We start from the raw sequence: 15,009 nt of genomic DNA, 5'->3' as shown, positions 1-15,009 counted from the left end.
CCAGCCTCTCTGTGTAGCCATCCAGGCAGCTTTTGCTTATGAAGAAAGCTCCAGCTGAGGCAAGGCTGTGGGGCCCAGGGGCCCTGGAAAGCTCTAGGCCAAGTGGGGTCTCATTTAGGCAGTGGCTGAGCCAGCTGCTGATTTGGTTAATCACCCTCATCCTGGGAGTCTGCCTATCAGGAAGCCGGGTTCACAGCTGACTCCTCCACTCACTCGCTGGTGGCTGGGCAGGGGAGGCCGGCTCCCTGCTGTGCTGGCTCGTACTCACCTTGTCAACCGGCAAACTCCTTCCAGCCCCCTGCCCCTTGGATGCCTGGCTCTGGCTTCACTGCAGAACAGACTGAGTCTGAGGAAACATGGGTCAGCCAAAGCCTCTGGGTGCTTCTCCCCAGCACCCCTTGCAAACAGCCCCTTCTCCACGGCCCCTGCTCCCCCTCCTCAGTTCCTGACTTGTCACAGCCTTTGTCTGCCTTGGTGACTCCCCACTTCAGGAAGTACTGCCCTTTCCACCTGGGCCATCCCAGGAAGCTTCTGCCCCAAACCCTAGAGAGGGCAGAGCTGAGGTCATGAGAGGAGCCCTCTGCAGAGTTGGGGTGACAAAGGGACCAGATCTAAACATAGGGTAAGTGACTATCCTTCTGAGCCTCTGTTTCCTTATCTGCGAAGGGGACCTGTTCCGCACAGGTGTGAAATCATGATGATTTAATGAGTGGGAAGCACCTGGCAAACCATAAAGCTTCTATACGCCCAGGGCCAGCCTTTCCCACTTACACCACTGAGCCCGTGCTCACGGGGTGGCTCTCACCTTCTTTCCTAACAGTCTTCCTTCTATCTGTGTAGATACTCATGTGAATTCTGCACACTAACATCTCAATGACACTCCCTCCTGGTTTTTTCCTCGGAGAACTGGGGTCCTTGGAGAAGTTGTGGACACAATTTTGGGGGGGAACTCAGATTTGCTCAGGAAGCTGGGGCGGGGCAGGCCTGGTAGCTCTAGGTTCTCCTGGCGTGGTCAAGTTCAGAAGAGATGGTCCTACCAGGCAGCAGGATCCTGCTTCTAGATCCGAAAGCTAGAATTTTCAGGCTGAAGTCATGGCCTCTACATCGCTTACTCATATCCCAGACCGCAGTCCAGCCACTTTTGTGCCACCCCCCAGGCCCAAGACACTTCCTCCTGGGAAGCAGGAAAGGCAGAACTGGGGGGCCTTTTAGCATGGTAGGGTACAGTCTTCCATTGGACAGATGGGACTAATCGAGGCCAAAACACACAGTGCAACAGAGCGAGGGCTAGGACTCCTGACATCAAGAGTCTCTCCCTGGCTGCAGCGCCTTGGGGGCTCAGACAGAGCTGCTGACTGACTGGGGTCCAGGTGGCTGGGGTCTGGGGACTCTGCTTCTCATGCCCCAGCCTCAGTGTGGGGACAGGGAGCTTTCTAGCTCCCGGGCGTTTGGGCTTACATCCCTTTGAGCCGCCGAGTCAGGTGGGGTGGGCTTGAGGAGAGCATTCAAGAGGGAAGGGAACTAGCCTTTGCTGAACCTGACCCTGTGCTGGTCCTTGGATCCCAGAGTTGACCTTTGAGGACAGAGGTCCTGAAAACTGAGGTTTCTGGGGAAGAATTGAAGCTTCATGGAAGGGGTGGCCCTGGGTTGGTTCTCATTCCAGCTTGCAGGATACAGTGAATTTGACAGAGGAAGGTAGAAGGACAGGTAAAGGTGTGCAGGCTGTGCCATGAGTGCACACCCACGAACAGGGATTTGGCTGGTGGATAGTGAGCAGGAAGGGGTAGGGACATGCTGGAGAGGGGGGGCAGGGGCCACTTTATGGAGAAGCTTGTTTGCCAGGCTCAGAATTTGATGATGGGGAACAACTAGAGGGTCTTAAGCAAGAGAGTGGCCAGGCCAGCTGGCTTTAGAAAAATTAACCTGCTGAAACCGGAGGCTGAGAAATTCAACAGATCCATGTACATGCTGGAGTGGTGAGTATCTGTTGAGAACAGTACTTACCTTCTGCTGCGGGTGGGTGTGCAAATCAGAAGACACACCTCACTGGAAAGCAATCAGGCAATAACATCAGGAGTCATAAAGATTCCTACCCTTGGGCCCAGAATCCTCCTTCTGTGGATGTATTTTAAGGAAATCATGGAAAATGCAGAAAGGGCACCAACCACAAAGGTGTGCATTGCAGCAGTAATTACAAAGGTGACATTTTGAAACTTTCCACCAATGGGATAATTTCAAAGTCAGCCATGATGTATCCTCTGAGTAGAAGCATATATAGCTGTGGGACTGACGTCACAGAAGTGGTGTAACTTTACTGGGAACTATTTATGCTGTAATTTGAAGTACAGAAGGTGTAATTTGGGCTTCTTTATCACCTACGATGCCTTCCGTGAGCCAGCCATTGATCTAGTTACTGGGAATACAGAGATAAATGACAAGTCCTGCCTGCAGAAAGCTGATATGATCTCAATAGGCCCCAACATGCATATGGAAAAAAGGACTGGGAGGAATGACATAAAATGAGATCAGTGATTTTCTGTCTCATGGGATTATAAGGAATCTTTTTCTTCTTTATGTTTGTTAGTGTTTCCCTAATTATCAATAAGGAGCTTGTATTGCTTTCATAATTATAGAAACAAAGCTCCTCATTAAAAGGCAGAGCTATCGAGATAGTCCAGAAAGGTAGGATGGAGTTCTAGCTTTGGGTAGTATGTGTATGTGTTTGGGGCGGGGGTTCATTTATTTATTCATTCAACAAACATTGATTGAAAAGCATAGGCCTGGGGACACACCAATGAACAACATAGAAATACCTTGCATTGTGGACTCTATGTCTTGTGAAGAGGGAGAGAGTAGTGAGGAGATAAGGAGGCAGACCCCACAGCACCCTGTGACTGACTGAATGTGGGGTAAGGGAGGGGAAAGGGTCAGGGCCGACTCCCATCAGGGGGAGCAGTGGTACCTTCACTGAGGTGGGGACTTGGGAAGAAGGGCAGCTCCAGGAGCCTCACGTGGTCATGGGGGTGTGCGCTACCTGAGGAGCATCCAGGGCCGATGTCCAGGAGGCAGCAGGCGATTGGGGTCAAGAACTCAAAAGAGAGGGCTAGAGTAGAGACAGAGATTTGCCAACTATCTGCACTGATGTGTTCAGTGCTGACTGTTAGAGGGGAAAGTAAGTGTACAGGGGGCGGGTGCTTTGTGACGGTGGGAGGAGAGGAGGTGCCAGGCAAGAAGGCTGAGGTGAAACGTGGCCAGGCCACACCTCCCCAGGCAATGACCGCATGGCCTTATGCTTTGTCTTGTATAAAGAACCAAGAGCTATGTGTGGCAGTGGTGGGGTGGGGCATGAGGGGGTGGGAGAGACCTCTGCCCACCCCAGCTCTGGGAGGGAGGCATTGAGACGAGGGGCAGAGGCTGATCAACAGATACTGAGGAGTCTGCTCACGTTTCTCTCTCTCTCTCTCTCTCTCTCTCTCTCTCTCTCTCTCTCTCTCTCTCTTTCTTTTTTTTTTCTGCAGGAGAAGGGAGTGCACCGTGCACGTCCAGCACCCTCCAGGAGAAGCAGCGTGAGTTAACTTCTCCCCGAGGCAGGCTTTCCTTCCCCTTGGCTGGGTCCAAGCTCTGGTCCACTCAGAGCTCAGAGGGTGGTAGGATCTTCACCACCACTCCACCCGATTGGAGGGCCCAGGGCCACTCTCTGCCCCATGAGTTGAGCCCTTGGTTCCTGACTTCCCACACACACTGGGCAGCTCAGGCATCAGCGCCAGAGCGAGGGCCTAAGGCTAGTGGGCTGGGAAGCTGAGCCCAGCCCAGCCCAGACAGGGTCACAGAAAGCCTTGTGTGTGTCATTGGCACGTGGGCAGAGAGAGACGAGGGCAGGAATGGGGAACAAACCCTCCTGAACCTTTGAGACCATCCTCTTTGGGATGTGTTGACTGAAGTCCAAGGCCCTTCGTTCAAGGGTTAAGAGCCTTCCATGCCATCACTCAGAGGCCATGCCTGCAGAACCCAGGGCGCTCCTAAGGCCCTGCCGTCTTTTGCCGCATATGCATTTCTCCAGCGGCCCTTCTGCCTGTGTTTTCTCAGGGGGCTGAGCACAGGATTGGACCCAGGAAAGACCTGGTAAAGATGTCAATTTGCTGACAAAGTAACCTCAGGACATTGTTCCTGGAGGTTGGGGTAGACTTACGAGGTGCTGTCTGAGCCAAATGTCTTTGCTTTGGGCAGTATTGAGTTTCACCTGAGCCTGGGGGCAGGGAGAGGAGTCTATGTGTATGTTTGGAGGTGACAGGAGAATGTATGCTCAGAACTTTCCTTACTTCTCTCTCCTGTTTTGATCTGTGATTGCCACTTTGGGGGTGTAGGGGAGGAAAAACAATTTCCCTTCTACCCTTCTAAGTTCTTCTAGCTGACTAACAATCAAATTAACATGAGACAGGTCATGAAATAATAGAAAACATGACCAAATGTATTGCTTATGTGCCTGTGGGAGTTCCTTAAGAATATGGGACCTGAGAACACATAGGCAGTTGAGGCTTCCATGCCATTTTGGACTAAGGCGAGGGAGGCAGGGGTCTGGGATTTCAAAGGGAAGGGAGCCAATTCAAAGGTAGGTAAGGAGCAAACACGTGGTAAACAAATTCTTGCTGGGCCCCCCAGAACAATGGGACACAAAGGGGAGTCTTTTGTTTCTTAAAAATAACAAGCTTGAAATAATCGATATCCCAAGAGGCATATTTTGGGGTGGCAAGCTCTGCTTTTCCACAGGGGGCTCAGCCCACTCTGCCCACCCCCTCCCCCAGTGCAAGCCTTGCTGGAGGCCTTCCTCCCAGCTCTTCCATCCTTCCAATGCACTAGGGGTCCCTGCAGTGCCAGCTTCTCATGCCTGGCTGCAGCCCCAAGTAGGTGCCCAAGCCTCCTGAGGAGCTTTCTATATGCGTAACATCCAGTGGCATGAGTGTCTCTGTCAGGGGCACCCCCAAGGCTCAGGCCACAAGTGCAGTGGGCGAGCGCACGGCAGTGCAGAGAGGGGGCACTTCTCTTTCCTGTGTCCTCATAGAATGTAAGGAACTGAGCTCAGCCAGGGGATGGGGGAGAAGCTGTGTTAAAATGTACCCTGGGATTTTAATTTATAGAGGTAACTGAGTGACAACATGGAGAGGTCAATGCCATTGAAAGAATTTATTATGTACAGTTCCCCAGAGGAGCGGACATGCCACACCACGCAGGGCCACAGCAGAAGCAGAAGGTTTGATCAGGAGGTAGAAAGAGCGTGTGGAAAGCATGGGCCAGAGCCTTTATTGTGTTTTCAGAGGGAAATGAGGGCAGGGCATGGGACACGGCTTAGGACTGGCTAAGAGACCATCCCTACTTCATACCTGGCCCTGGAGTGATTTAGGGCAGGGGGAATATTGGTTAGGTGTGGTTTGCATATGAAAGATGCAGGCCCTGTTTATTGTCTCCAGGAATTAGCATGCCCTTGGGAGGGGCAGGCTCCCCCTGGCCTGCCAGGCACCCCCAAGACGTCAAAACTTCATCGAATAAAAAAACATGATTAATAATAACAGGGATGTCAGGAATGTGAGAGAGGAAAAGAGCCCAGATGGTTCCTTCTGGGCCTCTAAACAGAAGACACCACGCTGCAGCCTCAAAGGGAAAAACACAGCCACCTGGCTGCCGTGGGGCTGTCCTCATGATGCCAATCCACAGCTCTGTTTTCCACAGACACAGTTGAATTGACCAGATGTTTGGTGTCTTCTGGAGCTGACTGAAAAATATGCATGTTTAAGTAGAGGCAAAGTTGTTGTTGTTTTTTTCCCACCATGATTATAAATTTTATGTTGTTTAAGGGTATTCTTATTTCGTAAAGAATAACAGTAGGTGCATAGACAAATTCTGGAGCTGAAATGGTCATTGAAGTCAGTGAGTCCCAGGATAAACCCAACATTTCTGAGTAAGAACAGCAACACTCTTACGTGTTTTTCCATAGCATTGAATGCATCCAGTTGGAAGGACTGCTTTTTATTTCACAGTTACATTCTACCTAAAATTTGGGCATTCAAATACTTTTTCTTTCATGAAATGATGGTGGTGATTGATGGTGCTTTATTTATTTCTAATCCAAAATTGGCAAAATAAAAGTCTGACCCTGAATAAACAGAATAATAGAAATGCCTGATGTTTATAATGTGGTTTACCATTCACAGTTACTTCCATGTATATTATCTTTTTTAATATTTCCACTTGGTACTAAAAGCAAGGTGGGAGGTGGTACAAATTGCCCTGGACCAGGAGTCAGAAAATCCTGGGACTGATGCTGTGGCACCTGAGCTTTAAAGGTCTCGGGCCTGGGTTTGAGGCCCAGTTCCTTTATTTGCTTGCTGTGCCACGTTGCACAAGTTACCTAATGTCTCTGAGTCTCAGGTTACTCAGTTGTGGAAAGACGACCATAATGGCTACTTACTGGGTTTGCTGACCTGGGAGCTGGGAAGGGCTACAGTCATTACAAGTGCCAAGATCCACACCTCACACAGAGGAAGCATGTATGGTGGTACTTCGGTTTTCTAATGCAATCCGTTCCGGAAGACCGTTCGAGTTCTGAAATGTTTGAAAACCGAGGCACGGTTTCCCCATAGAAAGTAATGCAAAATGGATTAATCCATTCCAGACCTCTAAAATCAACCCCTAAAACTACAAATTTAGCATGAATTTTACTATGTAATGATCCCATAGATCCATAAAATTTACGGCGTTTGTAAACCGAAATGTTCGTCAATGGAGACGTTCGAAAACAGGTACCACTGTACTAATTCTCACTTATTATTGGCTTTGGGAGGAGCCTCGGCATCTGGAACACCTGGCGTAGGTGTGGGGCATGAATGTCGTCATGGAGCTCAGTCTTTTTGATGCTCTGCTGGTTCTGTGGCTGCCTCGGTTATCACTGTCACACAGAGGTTTCCTCCTGAGTCTGAGTCCCAGAGAGTCCTCCTGAGCTGGCCACAGGGGCTGTGAGTGCAGGGAAGGAGGAGGCCTGTCTGGGCCTTCTGCAGTGGCCTTGGTGGGGAGTGTCCTAGAATCCGCCCTGCATTGTGGCTGTCAGGTAGCCCCAGCTTTCATCCTGTGGTTGCACAGACAGCCTGGCAGCCTGCTGCCACTGGCTTGTGCGTGTTATTTAGAACCAGACCTGAGGAAGTCTAGGGAGCCATTGTGTGTGTGTGGGGGGCCGGGTGGGGGACAGAGGGGAGAGAGGGCCTTGGACAGGGGTTTGGGACACCTGAGCCCCTCCCACTGATTTGCTGGGCAACCTTAGCTCGCGCCTGTGGCCTGTGTCCTGTCCTGTCTGTGCGTGGAGACCCTTGTAATTCTGACATGGTGGCGGTCTCTGGTTTTCTGTTGCTGCCTCTTTGTCTCCTGGGTTCCTTGGTCTGTACGTCTTTCTGTTCTACCCTGTTCATGCTGCCCCATGGCACAGCCAGTATCCACGGGGCGCTTCCAGCACATCTGACCTCGTGCCGGGTGCGGGTCTCAGGGAACTCATCATCTGCTCCTCGAACCTCACTCCTGTTCCTTCGTCCAAAGCGAATGCTTCCAGTGTCCAGGAACTCAAGCTAGAAAGCTGGGGTCCAACTAGACTTCTCCGTTGCTGTCACCTTCCAGAGCCAGATCAGAGCCCTGAGAGTATCCATTCTACCGCCAACAGAGATCTCAGTGCTTCACCCCTCTCTGTCTCCCGTCCCTCCTCTACTTGAGGCCACCTTCTTCTCTCCCAGGCTGGTCTGTCCTCTGTGTGCTGTCCTCCCTGCCTCCAGTCTGCCCCACACCAGTCCTTCCTCCAGAGTGTCAGAGAGTCCTCTACAGGAGGCACATTTGTCCTTGTGGTCCCCTGCTGGCCTCCTGTGATTTCTCTCCAGCAAAGGATGAGCCTTGCCTCTGCGAAACCCGCCTGCCCCCTGCCCTACCGGCTCTCCCCGTTCCTGTCCACGCTGGCTTCTAGGAGTGTAGAGACTCTAACCAAACACAGTTTTCTCAGAAGCTGACTGGGAAGCTGGAGCATTCTCTTCCTGCCTGGGAAGGGGACCCAACCAGCCTCCTCCAAAGCAGATGGTAGGAAGAACTTGGGGTCCCAGAGTGATTCCTCCCTTGGGACCCAGCCCTGTGGGCCTCTGCCCTCTCTGCTCCGTTCACCGATGCCTGGATCAGGGAGCTGGGCTCTCCCTCCCTGCTGGGACCTGCCATCATCTCGGAAGAGCCTGAGAGCAGAGCTGTTGTCTCAGCAGCGCAGTGACTCTCCTTCCTCTGCCCACCAGGTCCATCTCCAAGGAGAAGCATGAGTCTCCCACGAGGCCTGTGGCTGCCTCACTCTCTCTCTTCCCATCTCAGCAGCTCCACAGGGTGCAGGGTGCTGTCCGGGTCCTTCTCCCTGATCTTCATAATGACTTGGGAGCTGGGAAGGGCCGCAGTCATTACAAGCATGTCACAATGAGAACACGGAGTGAATAATCTTCCGAGGAAGGTGTTCAAGCCCAGTCTCCTCACTCCTCCATCTCCAGAGCTTGGTCCCATGTCTGCTCTGAACTCCCATTTTCCTGCAATTCTTCCTTTGCACAGTACGAGTTGGAGGGACTTCTGTCTCATCCCACCTGGTGCGTGGAAGTGCCAGGACAGGAGGACTTACTATTGGGCCCCTGTGAGTCGGGCCCAGCCAGTGCAGAGTGCGTGACCTGACACGTGTGACCCACCCTCGTGGTTGTCAGGTGGCTTGGTCAGGGTCAGTGTCTGGCATCAGAGGTGGGGATGGAGGCAGCAGATGGCTGCCCCAGGTATGGGGAGGGTCTGCCCATGGCCACGCCTGCTTATTAGAGTGGGGTGCTCAGTGGGGCTCTGAACTCTCTCTTGTCCCCAGACCAAGAGCGGACACTGGTCCAGACTGAGTCCCAATCCCGGTTCCAGAATGACCCCTGATCTTTATCCTCCCGAGTCACTACCCTAGCCACCATTGGAGCCCTGATTTGTCCCAGTCTGTGTCCTGATGCCAGCCCTGGTCCTGGACTGAGCTTGGTTCCTTGACCTCATGAACTGTCAGACAAACCTGTGTGGTTGTCCCAAAGGGACACAGAGAGAGAAGGTGGGGGCACTCAGCATCACCCCACTCCATTGTGGGGACGTGGCTTCACCTCACGTCCCACTGTCTGGGGTCAGTGACTGGAGCTCTGAATGCCCAGCTCCCGAGGGGCATCCTCTTCTGTGTCCCTCAGCCCTGCAGCCTCACACAGGCGTGGTTCACGAAGCCCCCTGCCCACAGCTGGCCTCCCCACTCCTCTGCCTGGTAACTGGTATCTTTTCCTGGCCTGTGTGGGCAGCTTGCTGAGCACAGCTGCAGACGGGCTATATTTAGCTGATTTTAATGAGCACAGGGTGGCAGACATCCGCCTTGGGAGCACTTTCCTTGCGTGTGTGCGTATGTCTATGCTTGGCATGGGCTGTTCTAGTGCGTGTGTGCCTGTGCATTTGTGTGTGTGCATTAGGTGTAGGTCGATGCGTTGGTGCATTCACTGACATGAGGATAAGTGTGTGTCTGTGGGAGTCTATCTGTGTAGTGTGTGTGCTCTGCTGGGGACGTGTACAGCTTCTGACATTTAATAGGGGTGCAAAATGGGCACAAATTATTTCTTCATTCATCCATTTGTGTGAAAAGTATTTAATGAGCATCTTTTATATGCCAGCACTTTGATAGTCTCTGGGGACAAAATGGAGCAAAGCCGAACCAAATCCCAGCCTTTAAGGGTCTTATAGTCTGAGGGATGGAGGAGGGGAAGACAGAAATCAATGAAATTCAAAACCAAACATATAAGAATTAGTCCCAGGAAAGAGGGCCAGGGTGGAGGAGGGCCCAGGAAGAGGAGAATAAGACTGGAAAGCCCCCAGGAGGAAGGAACACTGAGGTTTCTGTAGGAAATATCTGGGCACAGGCAGCAAAACCTGGCTGAGCTCAGAGAGGGAGGGGGGAGTGGTGAGAGAAGTGGGTGGAGGGTGAGGCCTGTGGGTAGACCACACCGGGCCTTGGTCAGGATGTGGGAAGCCAGAGGAAAGGACGGTGTGGGATGATGTGGTAGATATTTGTAGAGCAGTTAGGCTCTAGTGCATGATTCAGTCAGGGCTCCAGCAGGAAAAGGAAGGCTCCTGCTAACAGCATGACTGGAGGAGAGTTGCATAAAAAGACTATATTCACAGGTATAAGGAAACCCACCAGACACAGAGCAATTCCCTGGTCCTTCCCACACCTGGAGCTAGCTGTGTGGAGAGCCCCCCACCCTGCAGGAGCTGTGGGACCAGCCTCTGGTGACCTGGCAGGGAGGGAACCTCAGTCTCCCCAGTTCTCTGGGCTCCTTCCACTGGCCAAACCCAGTGGGAAGCAAGGGAGCCTCTGCCTCAGGCCCTAGCTGGGCTGGGAGCGTAGAGGGTGGATCTGAAGGGGCAAGTGGAGACCCTACTGCCTAGTCCACTGACTTACATGGGAGAGAACAACATTTTCCTTTATTTTTGCAGAAGCCAATTTATAATTTTGACTCTGCATACCCAACTAGAGAGACTCCCCCTCTGTGATCCCAGGGGCTTCTCCTTTCCGCAGTCTTCTGCTGTTGTCCCAAAGCTCCCAGGTGTCTTTCTCAACACCTTGATGGTGGAATGGTGTGTTTCTGCACTCATGTCTGAGCACACGCATATGTGTGCAGGGAGCTGTCTGTCTACACGAGTGAGCCGGGCCCCAGCCTGGTGGTCTCTTCTGTCCTGGTCTGAATCTCTCGGGGCACAGGGTGGCCAGGCCTCCTGAAGTTGTTCCCCGTCTTCCTGGAGTTGTGAGGGTACCCCAAGTTGGGAGGGCACCCAGCATTGGTCTCTGTCCTCCTCTCAGCCTGGAGTGGGGGTAGGGATCTCTTGTCAGCCTGAGAGAATCTTTGTCACCTCAAATCCTTTTCTCCTTGGAACAAAGGTTCTTTTGGAAACAAAACCCAGGAAGCTCTGCCACAAACCTCCCCAGAGGCAAAGAAGCCAGAGCAGGGAGAGAAAAGAAATTAGTGTCTCAGAAAAAAATCACCCTGCTACATGCACATTGAAAAAAATTCCGATTTTTACTATGCCTTTTGAGTAGGTAGCACACGTACGTGGTATAAAATTCTAAAGGATCAAAAGGTGACAAGTATGCCTCCTTGTCCCATCCTCCAGCTCACTCAGTCCCTCCCCCAGAAGCAGTGATTATTACGATTTTTTTTATAGACCATTCCAAAGATATTCTCTGCATATGTGAATATCTCCTTATTCATTCGTCTGTATTTCTATATATACCCCACACAGATGGGAGCATACGGTGCATGCCACAGCACTTCGCTTTCTCAGGTAATAATGTACTGGGATTATGCTACTATCTCAATACATGTAGAGGTGCATCCTTTGCAATGGTGTGTCACGTTTCACTGCAGCATAATTTGCTTAACCAGTCCCCTCTTGGTGGGCACATAGGTTGCTTTCTGTCTTTTGTCTATATTATAAATAGTGTGGCAGGGGTTAGCCTTGTACCTATGTCATTTTGCACATGGACTTCGACTTGCTGGGTTAAGGGCCTTTGGCATTTTTGGATGACATCGTCAAATTGCTGGCTCCAGAGATTGTACTGGTTTTCACTTTCACCAGCAATGAATGAGGAAGAGCTGTTTTCCCACACCCTGGGCAGGATGGTGTTGATAATTGCTAGTTTGAGAGGTGGAAAGAAAAGGTGTTTTAGAGTAATTTCTATGAGCATTCCTTTAATTTAGGGTTCTGCGGTTGAGCACCTTTTCTTATGTTTAACAGCCATTCTCAGTCCTTTTCTGGAACCCACATTCATTTCGAGGGGATTACTGGGGTGGGAGAGAATGTGTGGGTCAGAGTGAGCTGTTGTATTTCTTTGTTTTGGTGCCTACTTCCAAGCAGAGCCAGGGTGGGCTTGACAGGGATTCCTTAGGGGGTAGATTGAAAGGTCCTATTTGGCTAATAACAGCCTCTGTCCCCTTTGTCCTCCCTGCCAGGGATCATTCTGCGGGGCAGGCAGTGTTGTGGAGACCTTTGAAAGAGTGGCGAGAACACCCCTTTCTTATACCTTGTTTTTGTGGGGCAATGCTGCAGGAGAATAAAAGAGCCCTGGCCTGGTGACCTGATTCAAATCTCTACCTTTTCACTTACTTACAGAGATAGATAAATCACTTAAACTCTCTGAGCCTCAGTTTTCTCATCTGTAAAATGGGGAGAGCACCCTGACCTCTCAGGGTTCATGTGAAGATTACCTGAAACACTGGATGATGACTAGAAACTCAAGACAATTCTTCGGAGGGCTGAGTTCATTACAGGAGATTCACCAGGGTGGGGGATGCCAAGCCCTTCTGGCATCACTGTGTAGTGTGGTGGAAGGATTTTCCTGTGGTTGTATGTCCGGAATCTTCACTGGGCTTGATTCAAGATGGCGACACTCTCCATATGAGCTGGGTTTCAAGAGGAGTTGCTATTCCCTTGCTCACTTGGGGTGGCCAACAGCATGTTTTCAAGAGGCAGGATCTGGGACCCAGACCCCAGCAAGGCTCAGGCCTTAGTCTGGGCTAGTGTCTCTGTGAATGGGCTAATTGACCCCCTTGGGTTTTGGCCTCATTAGCCAGATGAATTCAGGCTGACTTGATTAGATTCTGACACTGAAAGGGTTAAGGTGTCCCTGGAGGGGCCTCAGCCTCTAGTTCCCCAAGCCTGGTTGGAAATTCCTGCCCTAGCATCCCTTCTAAGTGGCCACTTACATAACTTGCTTGTATAACCTGGTGAAGGAGAACTCCCTGCCTCTAGGCCAGCACGGGTCATCCTTCAACTGTTGTAAACATTTCCTAAGTTGTGTTGAAACTTGGAACTCTCCAGAAACACTCCCATTCATCCTGGCTCTGCCCTCTGCTCCTGTGACCCAAACAAAGCTCTGCAGGGATTTGCAGGCAGTCCCCTAGAGCCTGCTCTTCTCCAGGCTGGGCCTTCGGCCACAGCTTTCCTGCCCAGTTATTGGTCTCCAGACATGTCCTCAAAGTGGCCTGAGCTGCAGGGCCGAGCAGGGTTGTCCCCTCGTTATTCTGAGCTGAGGTATCTAGTGCATGCAGCCTCAGAGGCTGACAGGTATCTCTGGCAGTCTCATTACCCTGGCTCAGGCTTTGCAGCCATTGGTCATGTGCCTGGGCTTGGTCACATGACCTAGGTCTTTGTCATGTGGCTTGGCCATGATCATGTGACCCTAGGTGTTTCTTTGAAGTCACGTGTTGTATCAGATTCATCTTGTGTTTTTAGCCCTGACACAAATTTGGGCAAGAATAAATAGAGTAGGAATTGGCAAGTGATGTGTAATATATATATATTTTTAAACCCAAATGCAGGATCATCATTCACTCATCGTGTTTCACATGTATTTGTTCCTTACACAAGGATTTCTTTTCCTTTTTACATTCCCTCATTAGCCTGTCAGCTCCGAGAGGGCGGGACAGCGTTTCACGGATTTATTTTGTTTGTGGTGTTTGCATTTAGTAAAGTAGGGGATTGTGGCTTGTTTAAAATGTTCTTATTGCAAACATGACACATGCTTGTATTATCCCTTCAATAAATACATTCATAAATAGTTTTAAACTAAAAGAAATATGGGCTCACTGGAGAAAAGTTGGAAAATAGACAAAAGTAGAAAGTAGGAAAAAAAAAAAAAAAGAAAATCACCCATTGTCCTACCATTTAGAGAAAACCACTTACGAACATTTTGGTGTGAAACACCAAAATGGCCCCTGGTCCCTGACCCACTCACCTCTCCACCTAGATTGTTGTTTTTCACAAGGCTGGGTCTGGGGCACTGTAGAAGAGGGTGGCCTGGAGTTTGGCTGGCAGACAGGAAGATGGCTTTTTGGTTGTGTTCTGTGGAGCCCCCAGGGGCAGCGTTGGGGTGGAGTAAGGAAGTGGGGCTGTGGGCCCCCCAACCTGCTTCAGCCAGAGCTGGTCCATTTTCATCTGTTTTGCAGTTTGGGATCCTAATGAAAATTTCATGGGAAAAAAAAGATTTCCCTGTTTTTAAAAGGTTTTAAAACCATCAAACGAAGGCCCACTCAGTCCCCTGCTCCATGCTGTGCCATCCACATCCTGCTATCTGGCAGAGGCCTGAAGCATGGTGTCAGGTTTCCTGTGCTGGCTGCAATTCATTGACCCACACCCCCTGAGGGGCTGTGAGAGCTGGGCATTCTCTACATGCACATACCGTGTTTCCCCGAAAATAAGACCTAGCCAGCTCTAATGTGTCTTTTGGAGCAAACATTAATATAAAACCCGGTCTTATTTTACTATAATGTAAGACTGGGTCTAATATAATATAATATAATATAATATAATATAATATAATATAAATACCGGGTCTTGTTTAATGTTTGCTCCAAAGGACACATTAGAGCTGATGGTCCAGCTAGGTCTTATTTTCGGGGAAACACAGTAGTTTGTCATTCTGCCAGTGTCTTTCTCCTCCCCAGATGCCCCTGACATTCCCTCAAGTTCCCAGACCAGTAACCCTACTCAACAAACAACGAGGTGGGGTTGGCAAGAACCCCTCAGAGCTCTAGGGGCACTGCTTCCTTTGCTAACGACTCCCTAAACACATGCTTACGACTTGCCTGGGAACTGACACCAAGCTCCCTAGCTGGAACCAACCACTTTGAAAATCCAGGTGACGTTTTCCACCTTCAGTTTCCTGGTTCTCTTTTCTTTCTCCTTAGTCCTTCAAAGTGACTCTCCCGTCATGCCTGCAGGTCCCATCATGGTCCTAGGGATGAATTCTGCTGGGCATGAAGTTTGAACTCACGCAGGGCACCGGCTCCTCATGCTTGGAATTAGGGACTCTCCAACTGCCTGAGTCTTAAGAGGGAATACAGGCCAACTCCCTCATTCTGCGGTGGTGAGGAGAGGGCGTCCAAGGTTACCCTCTGACTA

At 50.7% G+C, this 15,009-nt stretch overlaps 1 protein-coding gene across 3 annotated transcripts in view; it reads left to right on the top strand.

Moving 5' to 3' along the window:
* The window catches only part of PITPNM3 (PITPNM family member 3), an 88,565-nt gene that overhangs the window by 38,628 nt on the left and 34,928 nt on the right, over nucleotides 1–15,009 (top strand). For all 3 annotated transcript variants that reach the window (XM_074319381.1, XM_074319379.1, XM_074319380.1), the window contains exon 4: nucleotides 3,519–3,566. In XM_074319381.1, coding sequence (XP_074175482.1) covers nucleotides 3,519–3,566 — 48 coding nt within the window. The remainder of the gene's footprint in view (nucleotides 1–3,518; nucleotides 3,567–15,009) is intronic.

Source organism: Rhinolophus sinicus, linkage group LG15 (assembly GCF_036562045.2).
Source record: "Rhinolophus sinicus isolate RSC01 linkage group LG15, ASM3656204v1, whole genome shotgun sequence".
Taxonomy (NCBI): Eukaryota; Metazoa; Chordata; class Mammalia; order Chiroptera; family Rhinolophidae; genus Rhinolophus; species Rhinolophus sinicus.
Note: the sequence above shows the minus strand (reverse complement) of the source record. Positions and strands in the feature narration are given on the sequence as shown.